The sequence below is a fragment of the Salvelinus namaycush genome, chromosome 1 (assembly GCF_016432855.1).
Source record: "Salvelinus namaycush isolate Seneca chromosome 1, SaNama_1.0, whole genome shotgun sequence".
Classification (NCBI taxonomy): domain Eukaryota; kingdom Metazoa; phylum Chordata; class Actinopteri; order Salmoniformes; family Salmonidae; genus Salvelinus; species Salvelinus namaycush.
Window position 1 is genome coordinate 70,313,957 of NC_052307.1, and position 21,188 is coordinate 70,335,144.

The 21,188-nt window shown below is 44.3% G+C and overlaps 1 protein-coding gene across 1 annotated transcript in view; it reads right to left on the minus strand.

The window, feature by feature from the left end:
• Positions 1-2,211: 2,211 nt before the first annotated feature.
• Positions 2,212-21,188, minus strand: part of LOC120052753 (carbohydrate sulfotransferase 8-like) — a 28,143-nt gene continuing 9,166 nt past the window's right edge. Inside the window, exons 2-3 of the mRNA XM_038999851.1 lie at positions 3,085-3,510; positions 2,212-2,898 (exon numbers count right to left, since the gene is read on the minus strand). Coding sequence (XP_038855779.1) covers positions 2,212-2,898; positions 3,085-3,510 — 1,113 coding nt within the window. The remainder of the gene's footprint in view (positions 2,899-3,084; positions 3,511-21,188) is intronic.

The window sequence follows — 21,188 nt, forward strand, 5'->3', positions numbered from 1 at the left end:
ATTTTGTAGGTTAAAGTAATACCTATATTATGCTATTTAGCTTCGGAACAGAGTCTGGCTAACTACATAGAATCAGACCACCATCTAAACAACATATAGATTTTGGAACTGCAAAACCCAACACACTACATTGACATAATCCTATAATATTTGCCATCATAAATATGTAATCTCTTTCTGTTTCGTCTTAAAAAATATATTAAAATCTCAATATAGTGTCTATATATAATTCAAATAATCTGCATTTCTTTGTAATTGGTCACATAGAGAAAGGCATCTCCCCCTGTGCTGTATCCTTTTAGACACCCCCCTGGCTTGTCTGGGGTATTCATTCTGACTAGAGCTGCAGAGCAGAACACAACTGAATATGAGGATCATTCTACTTACTTGTTAGAAGCCTATTCAGTTAAAAGCAGCAACCACGTTTCAGGGACAAGTCGATAATATGACCTGTATACACTTCACAACACAACAGCATATGCAATTGAGTTTCTTTCTGTTACACTGTAACACTGTTACAGACGGATTTCACAAAGCCACTCAACCCAGCGTTCTAGCAGCCAGGGATGAATCATATTTCTGACTTATCCGGGAAACTGTGTTTGATTGGCCCCAAGTGTGCTTGCCTCTCCCTGCTTTCCCACTGTGCAGAATAGCTGTGGTACTCTACTGTGGAGCTATAAATCAGTGTTGTTCATAGGAGGAAGAAGAGGATATTTTGAAATACTGCTCCAATTGCTGGCTTCTCTGAACATTAGCTTTCTCACACAGATCCTACAACCCATTGCCTGTACAGTTTGTGGGACAGTAGATTGTGTTATTATGGGCTGTGTAAATTGTTACCCTGTTGAGAGATCTCATCGTAAAGCTGTCCTCACAGTTGTCTGTCTTGTGTGGGACCTACGGTAGCAGGTCTGAGTGTGTCTGGGCTGTGGGCCAGGGCTTACTCCTCCTCAGAGCCATGAAAAGAGATCATAGCAGCTGCTCCAGTTGTTCTCTCTCACACACGTCTCGCTCTCTGTTACACACACACACACACACACACACACACACACACACACACACACACACACACACACACACACACACACACACACACACACACACACACACACACACACACACACACACACACACACACACACACACACACACACAGGTAGGATAAGCTGCTTTGTGACTCTGTCAGTGTCAGTATAAGAGATGGTGTCAGTGTTCTGCTCTCTCTAACACTGCAGGGGCATATTGGGTAATTAGGGAAAGATTGGAGTGGAATTTTTACATGTCCATGTGTTAACCAGCATGTTTTACAACAGGGGTGTCAAACTCATTCCATGGAGGGTCGACTGTATTCTGGTTTTTGTTATTTCTTTTATATTTGTGTCGAATTAAGACCTAGACAACCAGGTGAGGGGAGTTCCTAACTAATCAATGACCTTCATTGTTCAGTCAAGTACAAGGGAGGAGCAAAAACCTGCAGACACTTGGCCCTCCATGGAATGAGTTTGACACGTGTTTTACAGGGTCTGATGTACAGGGGGACACAAGAGGCCTAAATATAGCCAGATATTCTCTACACACACTCACCATATAATTACTGAAATAACAATCAGTGATATCAGAAATGAAAATCCCCACAAAGAAGCAGTGAATATATCCATTATAGAAATACATAGAAAAATATATATAGTCATCTGAATGCCCTTTGTACAGTTTTTAAATATTAGTGTCAGAAAAAGCCTTGATGACAGTGATGAGGATGTTTATTCTAAAGGGTAGTGGGATGGTGTGGTAAAGTAGTACTTAGGAATACTTAAGGGGGATGCTGCCCTATAAGACTGTCCAGACACACTCTCCAGCAGTAGTGTGGCAGACTAATGCTCAGTCTGAGTCAATATGTTTTTGGAGAAAGAATTTGCTACACTAAGTGCAAAAAATGATAGGTGGGTACCACTTCACGTAACACATTTTAAAGCATTGAACTGTCTTTTCACGTCACTGACTGTGCAGTGATAAATTGTTTGTGAGTTCGATGTTTTGCAGTTAGCCACCGGTATTTAATACAGGACCACATTGACATGCCTGACCAAGACATTGTTTTCATGTGTTGATCTTCTAGTAATACTTGTAAAAGGAAGTCATTTTTATGGTGCGCTCCTCCACTTAAAGCCAGGGGAGATTTGAGGACTCAAACAGAGATTAGAGAGTCAATCAATACAAATCTTTAAAAGGTTTGGAGTAGTTAAACATAAGGTAGTCCATGTAATAAAAGTCATAAGCTCTCTGTCTCTGTGAAGTGCTGAGCTGTGCAAAGTAGCGATGGGTTAAATGAGTTGAAGTCCTCTCAGCCTTGGGGTTCCTGTCTTTAAACCTGGGGAAGGTGAGGTTATGCGGGGCACCAGTTCTACGTAGTAAGAAATTAGCCTCCTCCTCCATGGTCTCAAACTTGCCGATGAAGTTGTAGTCCAGCAGACAAGGGCTGCACAGCTGGCTGGTAGGCTCCCAGTGAATGTCCATGCCCACAGGCCTGTGCACATCCAACAGATACTGCATGAACTCCTGGAAGGTCACTCCGCTGCCTGTCCTGAGGGCCACCTTGGAGGCGTTTACCCTGTACTTGGAGATGATGGGCTTCCCGAATACAGGATGATAGTAGGTGTTGGGGTTCTCAAACTTGTCCCTGAAGGCGGACACCAGCCTCTCCAGGGGTTCGCGGACAAACAGGACTTTGGTGTAGGTCTCCAGGCGCTGCGTGATGCCCTGGCGGTCGAAGCTGTCCAGCCTCTTGAGGTGGTTGCCGTAGTGGACGGCGTCATGTTTGATCTCGTGGGTGGACGACGCCAGGCCAGACAGCACCATGAGGATCCTCTTCCAATTGGAGCAGCCCGCCTTGGGCACCTAAAGAAATAAGATTAGATTTAAAAAATACTTTATTAATTGGTTTGTTAAATCATTGCAGCCAGCATCACAGTCATAATGAAAAAAACACATCAATAATTAATAAGTTGTATAAATATAGATAGCAGTATATAACAGCAATATTCAGAAGCCCAATAATCAATAATCAGATCATCAATAGGCCACCTCGCAGTACAGCAGCTTGTACTTGTCCTCCACATAGATCCGGGACACGTGGTGAGGTGTGATGGTCCTGGAGATGCTGCTCTTGTACTTGGCACAGACCTCCTTCATCAGCCTCCGCCGAGCTTCCTGGATGTGGGACAGTCTGTGCCACTGCCAGCTCTCCTCAGGAGAGTCCGGGGAACCCGAGGAGGACGAGGAGGAGTTGAGTGAGTTGTTAGAGACCACAGGGCTGGTTTTCAGTAGTTTCCTGTGGCGCTTGGTGACGCGCAGGGAGCCCATGTCCTGTTCCCTAGAGCCAGGGGTGGCTGAATGTCTAGTCCACTGGAAGGCAGGGAACTGCATGGGGGGGATGGGGCCTTCCACAGCCAGTCTCTGGTCCTGGCCTGTGCTGAATCTCACACCCTCACTGTCCTGAGTACACAGCGCCTGATGGACAAAGATAACACATCGACTTTACATATGGCACTCAAAGATGTCAAATGTATGCAAGACTTCAATAACAGGTGCTTCTACATCTGCATTGCTTGCTCTTTGGTGTTTTAGGCCGGGTTAGTGACATTTAGGCCGGGTTAGCACTTAGTGACATTGCTTATGTAAAAAGGGATTTCTAAATACATTTTATTGATTTGATTGAACAGGTGTTGGTTATTTAAACTTCTCTGGGATTCAAAATGAAAATATGTTTATTCAGTGAAACACTCTTTGTAAAGTTCCGTGAACTAATTCAGCAACCCTCTTTTAAAAACCTTCGGTGGATTTAAAAAAAATCTATACGTTCCTGATTTCTGCAGTGCTCAGACTCAACACTTAGTGGTGCTGTTTCTCTACATCTTGACCAACTCTCCAACCTTTCCGATTGAAATGCCACACACTGTAAATGACTGGGTGAACTACCAATAAACAGAGCTCTAATGTCATATAAATGTCTTATAAACACTTAATGGGAAATCTAAATTTGAATCATCTACAGGCAGATTACCATGGTAAGATGGCCTGAGGCTATCATGCGTTTTGACATTTTATTTCAATTAAAAGTCATTATGGCGCCATAAAGCCAATAGATTGCATGTATAATCCTAATTGTACGGATAACGTGATGGGAACACATCATGAATTTGTGCTCATCTCCTATCTGACATCCATTGGATCAGATGCCCAGTACTCCCACCTATATCCCCTGGGAAACCTCCAAAGGAGGAAGCAGTAGTAGGAATGGTTCCCTGACCGTTTCATTTTGGGAAGCAGAGCAGGATCAGCCACAGTGTAGCCAGCCCACATCAGAAACCCACATGCAGGACTCACACTAATGGAAGTCTCTCATCTCTATTGAGAGCAGAACACCAGAGCAAACTGAGGTCAGTGGGAGGAAAGAGAGGAACCAGAAGGAGTGTGCCTGACATAGCAACCAGCCGTGGCTGTGCTCTTTCTCCTGCAGCCTCAAAGCCAGCTAGTCTCACACTGAACCCCCTCGTCTCCTGGCTGGTATTACAGGAGGTGGTAGTCTAAGCCCTGGATGTGCCCCCTCTCTCTTTCTCTCTCTCTCCTACAGCTACACACTGACACAACCCCCTCATCTCCAGGCTGGTATTACAGTATCTAGTAGTCGGAGCCCTGGCTGTGCCCTCTCTCTCGCTTTCTCTCTCGCTCCTGCAGCCTCACACCAAGACCTCCACAGAGCCTTTATCCCCTGGCTCTCCCTGGGCTGGACCAACTCAGTGGCCTTGTGGTTAGAGTGTCCGCCCTGAGACTGGAAGTTTGGGAGTTCGATCCCTGGTCGAATCATACCAAAGACTGTAAAAATGCGCCTCAGTCTGTTTGGCACTCAGCATTAAGGAGATAGACTGGGGGTAAGGCCCTGCAATAGACTAGCATCCTGTCCAGGGGTTGCACGCTACAGAAACAGGCTCCTGCTCCTATGAGCCATTCCAGCTTGCAAAAACAAAGACTACTTTACTCTCCATGGGCTGCAGAGAGCTGGCCCACCCCTGGCACACTGGGGGAAGCCTTAGGTCAGCCTTGCTACACTGATGTTATCAGACACACACACAGAAACTGCACTGCCACTCAACACCATATTAGATAAAAAAACACATACACTCTCTCTCTGTTTGAAAGGAGGAGGAGTAGAAAACAACGTACCTCTCTGGACTGCCGAGCTGTTCCTCTTAGCTTCACACCTGGGAAGAGAAGAGAAGAGAGAGAGAGAGAGGGAGGGAGGGAGAGAGCGAGAGTGAGCACTTAAGTAAACGAGACAACATGTTTAGTTATTGCTTGTTGAGGAGGAGAGGTAGTCCTTTGATGCATCAGACCCAGGTAATGGAGTGAATTCCTCCTGCTGTAATATCAGGTAGAAGGCCTGCTGACTCACTGTATCGCTCTCCTCTCCTCCACATCAGCTGCTTTACCCAGGGGGGAGACAGAGACAGGTAGGTATCTAGATCTATTTAAGTAATGAATCTGCAGCACCATGAAACGTTGGTAAATGAGTTGTGTTTTGATGGTCCTAGTTGTGGGGTAAGGAGTCTGTGAACTATTTGCTAGGTTGATTTCTTAGTGGGGTAGCTAGAAAAGATAGGTTGGTTCTGCGACACAGAGAGGAATGTCTGAGCTGAGGGACAAACAGACAGACAGGTGGTGACGTGTCTATTGGCAGATGTGACTGAGCCAGTCAACCAGTGGGACAGGACAGACAGGCGTTGTGTTTAGTGTGTGTTCTCCAGCTGGACATCTCCTTTCCCGGGGTCCCCCATCCCCTCCCCCGTCCCCCTCTCTCGTTGATGTGTAATCAGGCTGACAGCTTGGCGGATGGCTGTGCGGCTGCTGATGGGAGAGGGGCTCAGACACTTTTGCCAGAGTGGCCTGTCACTTCCAATCTACAGAGGGAAGTAATAGGAACCTGCAGAGTGAGGGGGCCCCAGATGTGGGTCACGGCCCACCACCCCCCTTAACTGGTGAGATCTGCAAGGCCCCCGTCTCCTCTAACACTTAGATACGTCTCAGAGGGGTTGGGAGAAAACCATACAACCATACAGCCAGATACAATGTTGTTTTAGATTAGTATGCACTGCAGAAGGGCTTGGGGGGTTGGTTGTTGTAGTGTCTGGGATTCTGTTTATTCCTCTGTAGCAGGTTTAGGGAGGTGATGGCACACAGTTTGACATTTTCTAATCTTGTTCAGCTGTCGGAGCCTTATTTGATCTCCTAACCCTAATAATGTCTCAGTGCATCTTGTATGTCAGTTGACATTGTTGAATATAAAACACATGCATATCTAACAGGACACACCATACTATTACCAAGATAAAATGTCCACTACACACAGCACTGCTAGGCTCCAATGGCTCACGCACGCATGCAAACACACACACACACACACACACACACACACACACACACACACACACACACACACACACACACACACACACACACACACACACACACACACACACACACACACACACACACACACACACACACAGAAGCATCTTTCCTGGACTATCTCATCTAGATACATGCTTCACCATTGATCAGGAACCCCATCAGGCCAGTAATTGAAATCTCCTGAGGTCTAATAACTGCTTCCTGCTAAGTGCTGTTTTTGTCAGGAGCACTGTGTTGTCACTCACACTGCTCTGCTCACTAGCCTGGTACCAGATTTCTTTGTACGGTCTGGCCAACTCCTACTGTATAGTAATTGTCACGTTGTATGGGGTTGGCAAGACTCCACAAACAGATCTGGGACCAGGATTTTGTCAGTGATGTTGCTCACTGTCACAACCATAGCTTTATCCATAGAGAAACAGTATAATAGTGTTCTATTTAATTATGTGGCTTTAATGTGCTGGATTATAGCCAGCTTTACCCCGTGCTGGATTCTCCTCAAATTAGTACAATCAGTAATTCCAATGTGCGCCTCGTTGGGTTCAATGCAAGTTCACTTTCTGTCTGTTGAATTGAATACAGTTGAGTACATGTCTTCACTGCTTGAATTTAGATGAAATTGACTTTGTGGATAGGTAATTGCATGTGCAATAGATAGCTGTAAAAATCTCAGTCTTTCACTGATCTTTCAATTAAAAAGGAAATTAATCTTTGCCTTTACTAATACATTTTCTCTCTCTTTCCCCTAGTTTATCTGGTTCCCAATGCAGTCTGGGTGCTAGGCAATGCCCTGAATAGCATCAAAATGCCTTACTGTAAAAAGCTGTGTGTTTAGTTTTGTAAGAAACATTTGTCTATACCATGAATTTCGTTGAAACTAATATATATGTTGCTGTTTGATTGCAATTTCACCCTTAAACAAACTATTCTATTGATTTTCTCCAGGCTGTGAAACAATGATCAATTGTTCAAATTTGCTTCCTTATGAGGTTCAGCAAATTCGCTTATACAAGTTAGGAATCCACAAACTCTGCCGAAGTGATGCAAGTAAACTGTGTTCATTTGTCTTTTATTTCTGTGTCACAAATTGCAGCAATAGTACAAAACCCAGGTGAATCAAATGAGCATGCAAGTCCCCATTGACTTAACATATTCATTGTGATGGATAGCATAGCTGAAATATACTTCCTTTCATTCAATAACAATTTTCTCAGTTATTTTTATCTTCCATTACAGTAGCTGAGCAGATTGAAGGTGGATAATGGATATTAATGCATTGTTATGTGATGTGATCAGATGCATTGCCTTCCTGCCTAACACCTTCAGAGAACAGTCTACATTCCCACACCCCCAACCTTCAGCTTCCCAAGGTTATCCTTTCAATATGGGCCCTGAATATCCATGTTTCAAGTTTCAAGTTGTATTAGTCGTATGTACGGGATACGCATGGTATACATCGTCCAACGAAATGCTTACTTGCAGGTTGCTTCTCGAAAATGCAACAATAAGAAATAATCAAACATAAAAATAGGAACATCAAGTAAATGGCTCAGTAGAATAGAAACATTGCAATAAAAAAGGAAAGTGGAGCAGGAACCGGCAAGACGCGTGACCTCCTCAGCGTCGCCATGGTAATCATAATCTTAATCAATGTAGAACCAGGTTGGTGTTATTGTGGGAGTCATGAAAGCAAAGGCCATATCATTAGTGGGATCCATTACCGCCTTTCCCTCTGAAAGACCTCTGTCTCTCTACGGCTCTCCTCCGATACCGACACGCATCAAACACTTCCTTCCTTCCCCCGATCGCTGCCACCACAGCCGCTCGCCTCATGCAAACGCAGCCGCGGCAGAGAGGAGCACGAGGCAGAGAGGAGCACGAGGGACAAAAACAAGGTGAAATAATGAGCTTGTTAAATGAAGGATCACTGCCATGGACACAGGGAGGAACTTTTTAAATGCCCTATTCTTAACCAGCAGAAACTCAGGAGAGAGCCTGGAGGAAGACAGAGAGACTTAGTGTCCATGCCCCCTCCAGGCCTGTGCCCGCGGTGGGTAAAGAGCAGCCACTAGCTTTTCATCATTCAGCTCACTGAGCCTGTAGTGTCTTAGCTCTTATGACTTTAAGGGTATAATAAGGAAGACTCCGAATACAAGGAACTTGGGGCTTCACATTTACTGAAGTAATTAGCAAAACAAGATTAACGTGGCGCATCTATTTTGTGAAGTGCACCAGTCCCTCCTGCAGCAAAGCACCCCCACAACATGATGCTGCCACCACATGATGCTGCCATCACGGTTGGGATGGTGTTCTTCGGCTTGCAAGCCTCCCCCTTTTTCCTCCAAACATAATGATGGTCATTATGGCCAAACAGTTCTATTTTTGTTTCATCAGACCAGAGGAAATTTCTCCAAAAAGTACGATCTTTGTCCCCATGTGCAGTTGCAAACCGTAGTCTGGCTTTTTTTATGGCGGTTTTGGAGCAGTGGCTTCTTCCTTGCTGAGCAGCCTTTCAGGTTATGTCGATATAGGACTCGTTTTACTGTGGATATAGATACTTTTGTACCGGTTTCCTCCAGCATCTTCACAAGGTCCTTTGCTGTTGTTCTGGGATTGATTTGCACTTTTCGCACCAAAGTACGTTCATCTCTAGGAGACAGAACGCGTCTCCTTCCTGAGCGGTATGACGGCTGCGTGGTCCCATGGTGTTTATACTTGCGTACTATTGTTTGTACAGATGAACGTGGTACCTTCAGGCGTTTGGAAATTGCTCCCAAGGATGAACCAGACTTGTGGAGGTCTAAAACAAAATTCTGAGGTCTTGGCTGATTTCTTTTGATTTTCCCATGATGTCAAGCAAAGAGGCACTGAGTTTGAAGGTAGGCCTTGAAATACATCCACAGGTACACCTCCAATTGACTCAAATGATGTCAATTAGCCTATCAGAAGCTTCTAAAGCCATGACATAATTTTCTGGAATTCTCCAAGCTGTTTAAAGGCATAGTCACCTTAGTGTATGTACATTTCTGACCCACTGGAATTGTGATACAGTGAATTATAATTGAAATAATCTGTCTGTAAACAATTGTTGGAAAAATGACTTGTGTCATGCACAAAGTAGATGTTCTAACCGACTGCCAAAACTATAGTTTGTTAATTAACAAGACATTTGTGGAGTGGTTGAAAAACAAGTTTTAATGACTCCAACCTAAGTGTATGTAAACTTCCGACTTCAACTGTTAATGAGCTGCATGACGCTGCAAATGTATTGGCTTTTATTCAACCTTTGATCCTAACTGAAGGTCAGAGATTGGACAGGATCGCAGGGGTCGTAGGCTACAGTCTTATTAGTAGAAGTCTGAGGGCAGGCCAGCATGTACTGTACTGTATACAACCAGACTGCATTAATCAGCAGCCCAAGAAGCATAAATAACACATGGCTTGACTCATATGTCTCAGCTGTAAGAGTACAAGCTAAGCATAATGAACCACATCAATATTCAGTGGAATACAACTGAAAGCAGCGAAAGCTGAAAGAAAGCTATTTAAAATAAAGTTGGAGACGCCTGCTGCCTCCACATGAACATCTTCAGTATATTGTTTTCAGAGTAGTTGACTTTCATGCTCTGAGACATTACAGCTGTTCTAGCCAAGGCATCACCACACTGCTGCTTATTAGTTTATAACAAGCTCAAGGTAAGGGAATGCAGACAGTCCCTTCGTATAGGTGATTCCCATGGAAACTGCAGGTAACAGTGTTATGCTGTATGTAGTCGGATGGGAAGGGGCGGTTGTGTAAATATTACGCAGAGTCGTCAGAGGCATGGTTGGTTGGCAGCTCATGAAAGTAGAGACGTGTAAACAAATGCTACCTGTCAGCAGCGATCCACGGGTTAAATTAATTATCTGTGCTGAAGCCGCAGCACCAGAAGGCTTTAATTGGCACATATCTTATTAGGATGCTTGAGAAGCTCTTGACCTATCAGCAGAGCACGCATGCCACAGCAGCACACGCCACAGAGCCCCTCCCCTCCCCTATCGATGACAGCTCAGACAGGCTGCTGGAGGTTGTTATAAAAGTTCAGAAAGTGGAGCACTTTTTGCACGTAATGTTTTCAAAGTTGGCTGGTTCGCTGCCGGATATTAGAAGAGGGTAGGGAGGCAAGTCTGCGGGGAAACGGCTGGCTGCTCTCTTGCCTGTGTCTGTGGTGGAGGCAACAGATGGAGAGGAGGACTAAAGAGTGGAAGGTGAAAGAAGAGAGAAAAGCTAGATGGAAGAGAGAGAAACAGATGAAAGAGGGGGATATTGCCCTCAGTGTTTCCATGTGGTGTCTGTGTTCAGACTACACATTATCTCTGAGCCACTGGAACCTCTCTCCTCTCTCCCGTAGTTGAGATGCTCTGGTCTCTTCTCCTCCCTTTCCTGCTCTCCTCCTCCTCCTCTCCTCCTCTCCTCCCTCTCTTCCTCTCCTCCCTTTCCTCCCTCTACTCCTCCACCTCCTCTCCTCCCCCCCTCTCATTCTCTCCTCCTCTCCTCCTCCCCCTCCTCACTCTCCTTCCTTTCCTCCTCCTCTCCTCCTCTCCTCCCTCTCCTCCTCTCCTCTTGTATCTTCAATAACCAGTGGTGATCTACCTGCTGAATATTTGCTGTGAGATAGGTAAATGGAATTGGCCCTGTCACTGTTTACTTTGGCCTCTCTTTTAAGTAAGCCCTGCTGTTTTCACACACTCTGTGTTTTCCTGTCACCGGCCCCACTGATTACAGGCAGGCCTGATGAGGGCGGACATGTGAGTGGAGCTGTGGAACAGTGGGTGGAATGCTAAGTGAAATAGAATGCAGACGGGATAGCCCCGTCCTTGTATCTGTGGATAAGCTTCAATGCTTCTGCACTGACCACAGTTCAAGTCAGTAATCCTAGGAGGATGAGGAGTGGAGTGCCAAGGGTTACTATGGGTTATAAGGGGAAGATTGCTGTCTCTCAAAACAGGAGTAACAACCCCGACTTTTGAAGGTGGAGGGGATTAGAGGAGATGCTGAAACAGCCTGATCGTATTGCTCCTTGACACTGACCTACACATGGGCATCGCTCAGATTGATTACCTGTCAACAGCAAACCTTGGAAGCTGTCTGTATGAGTTCAGCAGGAAGACAGGATAATGGCAACAGGAATGGTTGAGCTCGACACTTAGACTGTCTGACTTTTTCTGTGCTGTCGAAACCAAGCCTACATTCATAACAAGCCCTGTAGACTCTGGGCTGCAACAATCACAACCTCCGCCTCGCCTTCAATAACACCCCAGGCCTCTATGGTAACTCCCCTTTAGCTTTAAGCCTCCCCTACTTTCTGCTATCTACCTTCCCTCCAGTCTCAGCCCTCTCCTATTTTCTCCTAGCTACCCTCCAGACCCTTACTTTGCCTCTCCATGCTTGTATTCTACCTCTCCCCAGAGTGCCTCATCTTTCAAGTACCCCACCTTTGGCCTCCAGCCTTCAACCTATAATTTCTTCTCGCTTCGTGCTACGTGCCCCCTGACTGCATCTGGTTCACTCCAAAAACAAAACAACAGCAGCAAAAACAACAACAAACAACAACAAGACTAATAGTACCTCTACTACTACCTCTACTACTTCTACCACTACCACTACTAGTACTACTACTACTTCTACCACTACCACTACTAGTACTACTACTACTTCTACCACTACTAGTACTACTACTACTTCTACCACTACTAGTACTACTACTACTTCTACCACTACCACTACTACTACTAGTACTACTACTACTACTTCTACCACTACCACTACTAGTACTACTACTACTTCTACCACTACTACTACTAGTACTACTACTACTTCTACCACTACCAATACTAGTACTACTACTACTTCTACCACTACCACTACTAGTACTACTACTACTTCTACCACTACTAGTACTACTACTACTTCTACCACTACCACTACTACTACTAGTACTACTACTACTTCTACCACTACCACTACTAGTACTACTACTACTTCTACCACTACCACTACTACTACTAGTACTACTACTACTTCTACCACTACCAATACTAGTACTACTACTACTTCTACCACTACCACTACTAGTACTACTACTACTTCTACCACTACTAGTACTACTACTACTTCTACCACTACTAGTACTACTACTAGTACTACTTCTACCACTACTACTACTTCTACCACTACCACTAACAGTACTACTACTACTACTACTTCTACCACTACCACTACTACTACTAGTACTACTACTACTTCTACCACTACCACTACTAGTACTACTACTACTTCTACCACTACCACTACTACTACTTCTACCACTACCACTACTAGTACTACTACTACTTCTACCACTACCACTACTACTACTACTTCTACCACTACCACTACTAGTACTACTTCTACCACTACCACTACTAGTACTACTTCTACCACTACCACTACTACTACTACTTCTACCACTACCACTACCACTACTACTACTACTACCACTACCACTACCACTACCACTACCACTACCACTACCACTACTACCACTACCACGACTACTACTAGTACCACTACTACCACTACCACGACTACTACTAGTACCACTACTACTACCACTACTACTAGTACCACTACCACTACCACCACTACCACTGCTACTACTAGTACTACTACCACTATCACTACCACTACTACCACTACCACTACCACCACTACCACGACTACTACTAGTACCACTACTACTACCACTACCACTACCACTACTACCACTACTACCACTACTACTACTACCACTACCAGTACTACTACTACTACTACTTCTACCACTACCACTACTACTACTAGTACTACTACTACTTCTACCACTACCACTACTAGTACTACTACTACTTCTACCACTACCACTACTACTACTTCTACCACTACCACTACTAGTACTACTACTACTTCTACCACTACCACTACTACTACTACTTCTACCACTACCACTACTAGTACTACTTCTACCACTACCACTACTAGTACTACTTCTACCACTACCACTACTACTACTACTTCTACCACTACCACTACTACTACTACTACTACTACCACTACCACTACTACCACTACCACTACCACTACCACCACTACCACGACTACTACTAGTACCACTACTACTACCACTACTACTAGTACCACTACCACTACCACCACTACCACTGCTACTACTAGTACTACTACCACTATCACTACCACTACCACTACTACCACTACCACTACCACCACTACCACGACTACCACTAGTACCACTACTACTACCACTACCACTACCACCACTACCACTGCTACTACTAGTACTACTACCACTATCACTACCACTACCACTACTACCACTACCACTACCACCACTACCACGACTACTACTAGTACCACTACTACTACCACTACCACTACCACTACTACCAATACTACCACTACTACTACCACCGCTACCACTACTACCACTACCACTACTAGTACTACCACCACCACTACTACTACTACTACTACTAGTACTACTACTACTACTACCACTACTACCACTACTACTAGTACCTCTACTACTACTAGTACCTCTACTACTACCAGTACCACTACTACCACTACTACCACTACTACTAGTACTACTACTACCACTACCACCACTACTAGTACTACTACTACCACTAACACTACTACCACTACCACTAGTACTACTATTACCACTACTACTACTACTTGTACTACCACTACCACTACTACTACTACCGCTACTACTACCACCACTACTACCACTACCACTACTACTACTTATACTACTAAAATTATGATGATAATAATACTACATAATTTTTTGTGCTTTTCACACAAGCAGCTCTTCCTTCCTGTCTGATATTGATTGGATGGCTATACCGTGTAGTGTTGTGTTGTGCTGTGCTGTGTCTGATACAGGCTGTAAGACAGGCTGGGCTGATCGTCACAGCACAGCAACTATTTCTCAGCTTCCTCCAGAGCTTTGTACTAATGAGAGCAGGGTGTGTTATGCCGCGCCACTCTGCTCCACACCACGCTGTCTCTCTGTCTGACTGATGCTCTCAAACGCCTGAAATAACTCTCCCACACGTCAGGTGGCTCGTGCCCCTGGGTCTCCAGAGCTGAGGTGTCACTGGGAGATGTGAAACACACACAGCTACTTGTGGATCCTGCTAGGGATGACATAGCCTTGCATACTGACTGCTACTGCCAGCACACCACAGTGCTGATGTACCTATGTAAGAGGAAACAAACCAAACCACTACTAGTACTACTTCTACCACTACCACTACCACTACTACTACTACTTCTACCACTACCACTACCACTACTACTACTACTACCACTACCACTACCACTACCACTACTACCACTACCACGACTACTACTAGTACCACTACTACCACTACCACGACTACTACTAGTACCACTACTACTACCACTACTACTAGTACCACTACCACTACCACCACTACCACTGCTACTACTAGTACTACTACCACTATCACTACCACTACTACCACTACCACTACCACCACTACCACGACTACTACTAGTACCACTACTACTACCACTACTACTAGTACCACTACCACTACCACCACTACCACTGCTACTACTAGTACTACTACCACTATCACTACCACTACCACTACTACCACTACCACTACCACCACTACCACGACTACTACTAGTACCACTACTACTACCACTACCACTACCACCACTACCACTGCTACTACTAGTACTACTACCACTATCACTACCACTACCACTACTACCACTACCACTACCACCACTACCACGACTACTACTAGTACCACTACTACTACCACTACCACTACCACTACTACCACTACTACCACTACTACTACCACCGCTACCACTACTACCACTACCACTACTAGTACTACCACCACCACTACTACTACTACTACTACTAGTACTACTACTACTACTACCACTACTACCACTACTACTAGTACCTCTACTACTACTAGTACCTCTACTACTACCAGTACCACTACTACCACTACTACCACTACTACTAGTACTACTACTACCACTACCACCACTACTAGTACTACTACTACCACTAACACTACTACCACTACCACTAGTACTACTATTACCACTACTACTACTACTTGTACTACCACTACCACTACTACTACTACCGCTACTACTACCACCACTACTACCACTACCACTACTACTACTTATACTACTAAAATGATGATGATAATAATACTACATAATTTTTTGTGCTTTTCACACAAGCAGCTCTTCCTTCCTGTCTGATATTGATTGGATGGCTATACCGTGTAGTGTTGTGTTGTGCTGTGCTGTGTCTGATACAGGCTGTAAGACAGGCTGGGCTGATCGTCACAGCACAGCAACTATTTCTCAGCTTCCTCCAGAGCTTTGTACTAATGAGAGCAGGGTGTGTTATGCCGCGCCACTCTGCTCCACACCACGCTGTCTCTCTGTCTGACTGATGCTCTCAAACGCCTGAAATAACTCTCCCACACGTCAGGTGGCTCGTGCCCCTGGGTCTCCAGAGCTGAGGTGTCACTGGGAGATGTGAAACACACACAGCTACTTGTGGATCCTGCTAGGGATGACATAGCCTTGCATACTGACTGCTACTGCCAGCACACCACAGTGCTGATGTACCTATGTAAGAGGAAACAAACCAAACCACTACTAGTACTACTTCTACCACTACCACTACTACTACTACTTCTACCACTACCACTACCACTACTACTACTACTACCACTACCACTACCACTACCACTACTACCACTACCACGACTACTACTAGTACCACTACTACCACTACCACGACTACGACTAGTACCACTACTACCACTACCACGACTACTACTAGTACCACTACTACTACCACTACTACTAGTACCACTACCACTACCACCACTACCACTGCTACTACTAGTACTACTACCACTATCACTACCACTACTACCACTACCACTACCACCACTACCACGACTACTACTAGTACCACTACTACTACCACTACCACTACCACTACTACCACTACTACCACTACTACTACTACCACTACCAGTACTACTACTACTACTACTTCTACCACTACCACTACTACTACTAGTACTACTACTACTTCTACCACTACCACTACTAGTACTACTACTACTTCTACCACTACTACTACTTCTACCACTACCACTACTAGTACTACTACTACTTCTACCACTACCACTACTACTACTACTTCTACCACTACCACTACTAGTACTACTTCTACCACTACCACTACTAGTACTACTTCTACCACTACCACTACTACTACTACTACTTCTACCACTACCACTACTACTACTACTACCACTACCACTATTACTATCACTACCACTACCACTACTACCACTACCACCACTACCACTACTACTACTACTACCACTACTACTACCACTACCACTACCACTACTACCACTACTACCACTACTACTACCACCACTACCACTACTACCACTACCACTACTAGTACTACCACCACCACTACTACTACTACTACTACTAGTACTACTACCACTACTACCACTACTACTAGTACCTCTACTACTACTAGTACCTCTACTACTACCAGTACCACTACTACCACTACTACCACTACTACTAGTACTACTACTACCACTACCACCACTACTAGTACTACTACTACCACTAACACTACTACCACTACCACTAGTACTACTATTACCACTACTACTACTACTTGTACTACCACTACCACTACTACTACTACCGCTACTACTACCACCACTACTACCACTACCACTACTACTACTTATACTACTAAAATGATGATGATAATAATACTACATAATTTTTTGTGCTTTTCACACAAGCAGCTCTTCCTTCCTGTCTGATATTGATTGGATGGCTATACCGTGTAGTGTTGTGTTGTGCTGTGCTGTGTCTGATACAGGCTGTAAGATAGGCTGGGCTGATCGTCACAGCACAGCAACTATTTCTCAGCTTCCTCCAGAGCTTTGTACTAATGAGAGCAGGGTGTGTTATGCCGCGCCACTCTGCTCCACACCACGCTGTCTCTCTGTCTGACTGATGCTCTCAAACGCCTGAAATAACTCTCCCACACGTCAGGTGGCTCGTGCCCCTGGGTCTCCAGAGCTGAGGTGTCACTGGGAGATGTGAAACACACACAGCTACTTGTGGATCCTGCTAGGGATGACATAGCCTTGCATACTGACTGCTACTGCCAGCACACCACAGTGCTGATGTACCTATGTAAGAGGAAACAAACCAAAAACAAAGCTCAGACACTAAGGCATTTAGTGAGTTCCCTTAAATATGAGGGGGAAACAGCCTTGTAGAATCTGTGATCTGTCTGGGTCTGTCTGGGTCTGTCTGATCACTTGATCATTTAAAATGCTCAACCACCTTGTCTGCACACACATCCTGCCTGGCTCCACCCCTCTCCTCTCTCTCTTTGTGTCTCGCGTACCTTTCTGTCTGGAGGTGTAAGAAAGACGGGAGAGAGAGGTGCGGCTCGGCTCCCGGCGCTGGTAATTTGACAGCTAGCGGACTGGACATGCTGTAATTAGAATAATATTTACGTGTCACGTGTGACAGCCGAGGATTTCTCCAATTACTCCATTCAACTCCAACAGGGGAGAGAGTCGGTGTGTCAAGCAGTAGTAAGAAAACACCAATGTTAAAGACATGAATAGTGCAGATTTCACTAGATGTCTGGCCAAAGAGAACTGGGTTAATCAGACAAATGAGACATCTGGCCTTTTGTCAGATGTGTTTGTATCTGAGGCGGAGGGGGAATACTCTGTTGGATTGGACTGCTGCTGCTGATATGACTGGGCCAGATTCTGGTGCTGCTGTGAAGAACACGCACAGTGCTGTTGGTTTCTGTTAGTTTCATGATTTCTGCTTAATGACCCCCCTCCGTACTGTATAAAATGTGCACACCCTCCCCCCTTATTGAATGACCTATAACTCAAAATAATGTTTACGACCACAAATAACATATACACGTGGATATCGATTTTGCAACTTCAGCATGCTTTTGTGGCACATTCAAAGCCATGCAGGCCGGTAGGTTGATGGTTGGCCGACCACCACGGATGAGCTCACTCTCCCTGCCTGTTTCATTACACTATGATCAGAATCGGCTGCAGAAAATGATCAGCTAGGGGGAAATCAGATTTTCAACATTTTTATGCTATATTTACAATTATATAAAATATATGCAACAATTTTTCCACCAAAAGGTTTCTGTGCCAATGCACCACACAACCAATAAGCAAAGCATACCGACTTTGGGGGCTTCAACATCATGGTTTGCATTTGAAACACCACAATCAAATATACACTACCGGTCAGAAGTTTTAGAACACCTACTCATTCAAGGGTGTTTCTTTATTTTTTACTATTTTCTACATTGTAGAATAATAGCGAAGACATCAAAACTATGAAATAACATATATGGAATCATGTAGTAACCAAAAAGGTGTTAAACAAATCAAAATGTATTTCATTTTTGAGATTCTTCAAATAGCCACCCTTTGCCTTGATGACAGCTTTGCACACTCTTGGCATTCTCTCTACCAGCTTCACCTGGAATGCTTTTCCAACAGTCTTGAAGGAGTTCCCACATATGCTGAGCACTTTTTGGCTGCTTTTCCTTCACTATGCGGTCCGACTCATCACAAACCATCTCAATTTGGTTGAGGTCGGGGGTGTGTGAGGTCATCTGTTGCAGCACTCCGTCACTCTCCTTTTTGGTCAAATAGCCCTTACACAGCCTGGAGGTGTGTTGGGTCATTGTCCTGTTGAAAAACAAATGATAGTCCCACAAAGCCCAAACCAGATGGGATGGCGTATCGCTACAGAATGCTGTGGTAGCCATGCTGGTTAAGTGTGCCTTGAATTCTAAATAAATCACAGACAGTGTCACCAGCAAAGCACCGGCACACCATAACACCTCCCCCTACATGCTTCACGGTGGGACATACACATGCGGAGATCATCCGTTCACCTACTCTGCGTCTCACAAAGACACGCCGGTTGGAACTCAAAAATCTAATGTCCATTGCTCGTGTTTCTTGGCTGAAGCAAGTCTCTTCCTCTTATTGGTGTCTTTTAGTAGTGGATTCTTTGCAGCAATTCGATCATGAAGGCCTGATTCACGTAGTCTCCTCTGAACAGTTGATGTTGAGATATGTCTGTTGCTTGAACTCTGTAAAGCATTTATTTGGACTGCAATTTCTGAGGCTGGTAACTGTAATGAACTTATCCTCTACAGCAGAGGTAACTCTGGGTCTTCCATTCCTTTGGCAGTCCTCATGAGAGCCAGTTTCATTATAGCGCTTGGTGGTTTTTGCGACTGCACTTGAAGAAACTTTCAAAGTTCTTGAAATGTTCCGTATTGACTGACCTTCATGTCTTAAAGTAATGATGGACTGTTGTTTCTCTTTCCTTATTTGAGCTGTTCTTGCCATAATATGGACTTGGTCTTTTACCAAATAGGGCTATCTTCTGTATACCTCCCCCCTTGTCACAACACAACTGATTGGCTCAAACGCATTAAGAAGGAAAGAAATTCCACAAATTAACTTTTAAGAAGGCACACCTGTTAATGGAAATGCATTCCAGGTGACTACCTCATGAAGCTGGTTGAGAGAATGCCAAGAGTGTGCAAAGCTGTCATCAAGGCAAAGGGTGGCTACTTTGAAGAATCTCAAATATAAAATATATTTTGATTTGTTTAACACTTTTTGGGTTACTACATGATTCCATATGTGTTATTTCATAGTCTGATGTCTTCAAAATTATTCTACAATGTAGAAAATAGTAAAAATAAAGAAAAACCATGAAAGAGTAGGTGTTCTAAAACTTTTGACCGGTAGAGGACTATGTCAATCTCAACAGATACATCCCTCCCTACATTCTACCCAGTAAAGAAGACTTGGCTTGACAATCTCCGAATGTCATTAAACTTGTTGATGTTTTGTAACAGATGTCTCTTCCCATTCATCAAATGGCGTGGCTGGTGCACAGTTTTGATACTGGAAGGATATTTTAGATGTATGTGTGCAGGTAAAACATAATGGTTGTGTTTATGCCACACATAAAAAGTAATACATTTGAAAAGTTAAATGACAAATATTTAGGCTATATTGAAGCGTTAGGTTCTAGGTGCGCAAGGAATAGCCGCTCGGATCGGGGGGAGGCAGAGCGCACGTTAAACTTTCCTGAATAACTGGGCCTGCTGGAAGCATATGTGGCCACATTATTATAGGACGACATAATTTGGGAGAATTATGATCCATAACAGACAGCGCATCTCAGTATCAGAAGTAAAAATACAGCCAGACTGGTACTGTGCCTTTTTAGACCTTATAGACTGTTAAGAGTAGAGTCACGACTGACTCAAATGGAATTAATGGAATGAAACATTCAAATCACAAGGCTTTTGCACCGTTATTCAAATGTCATTTTCACTGCAGTTTACAGCCTAGAATATAATTTTGTACTCACTTGAAAACAATAATGCAATTATTCATTGCATGGTCTTGTTGTAGGCTAGTCTAGATCATTTGATTGTCCCTAAACAAGATCAATAGGGGAGCTTTTGATCTGCGTG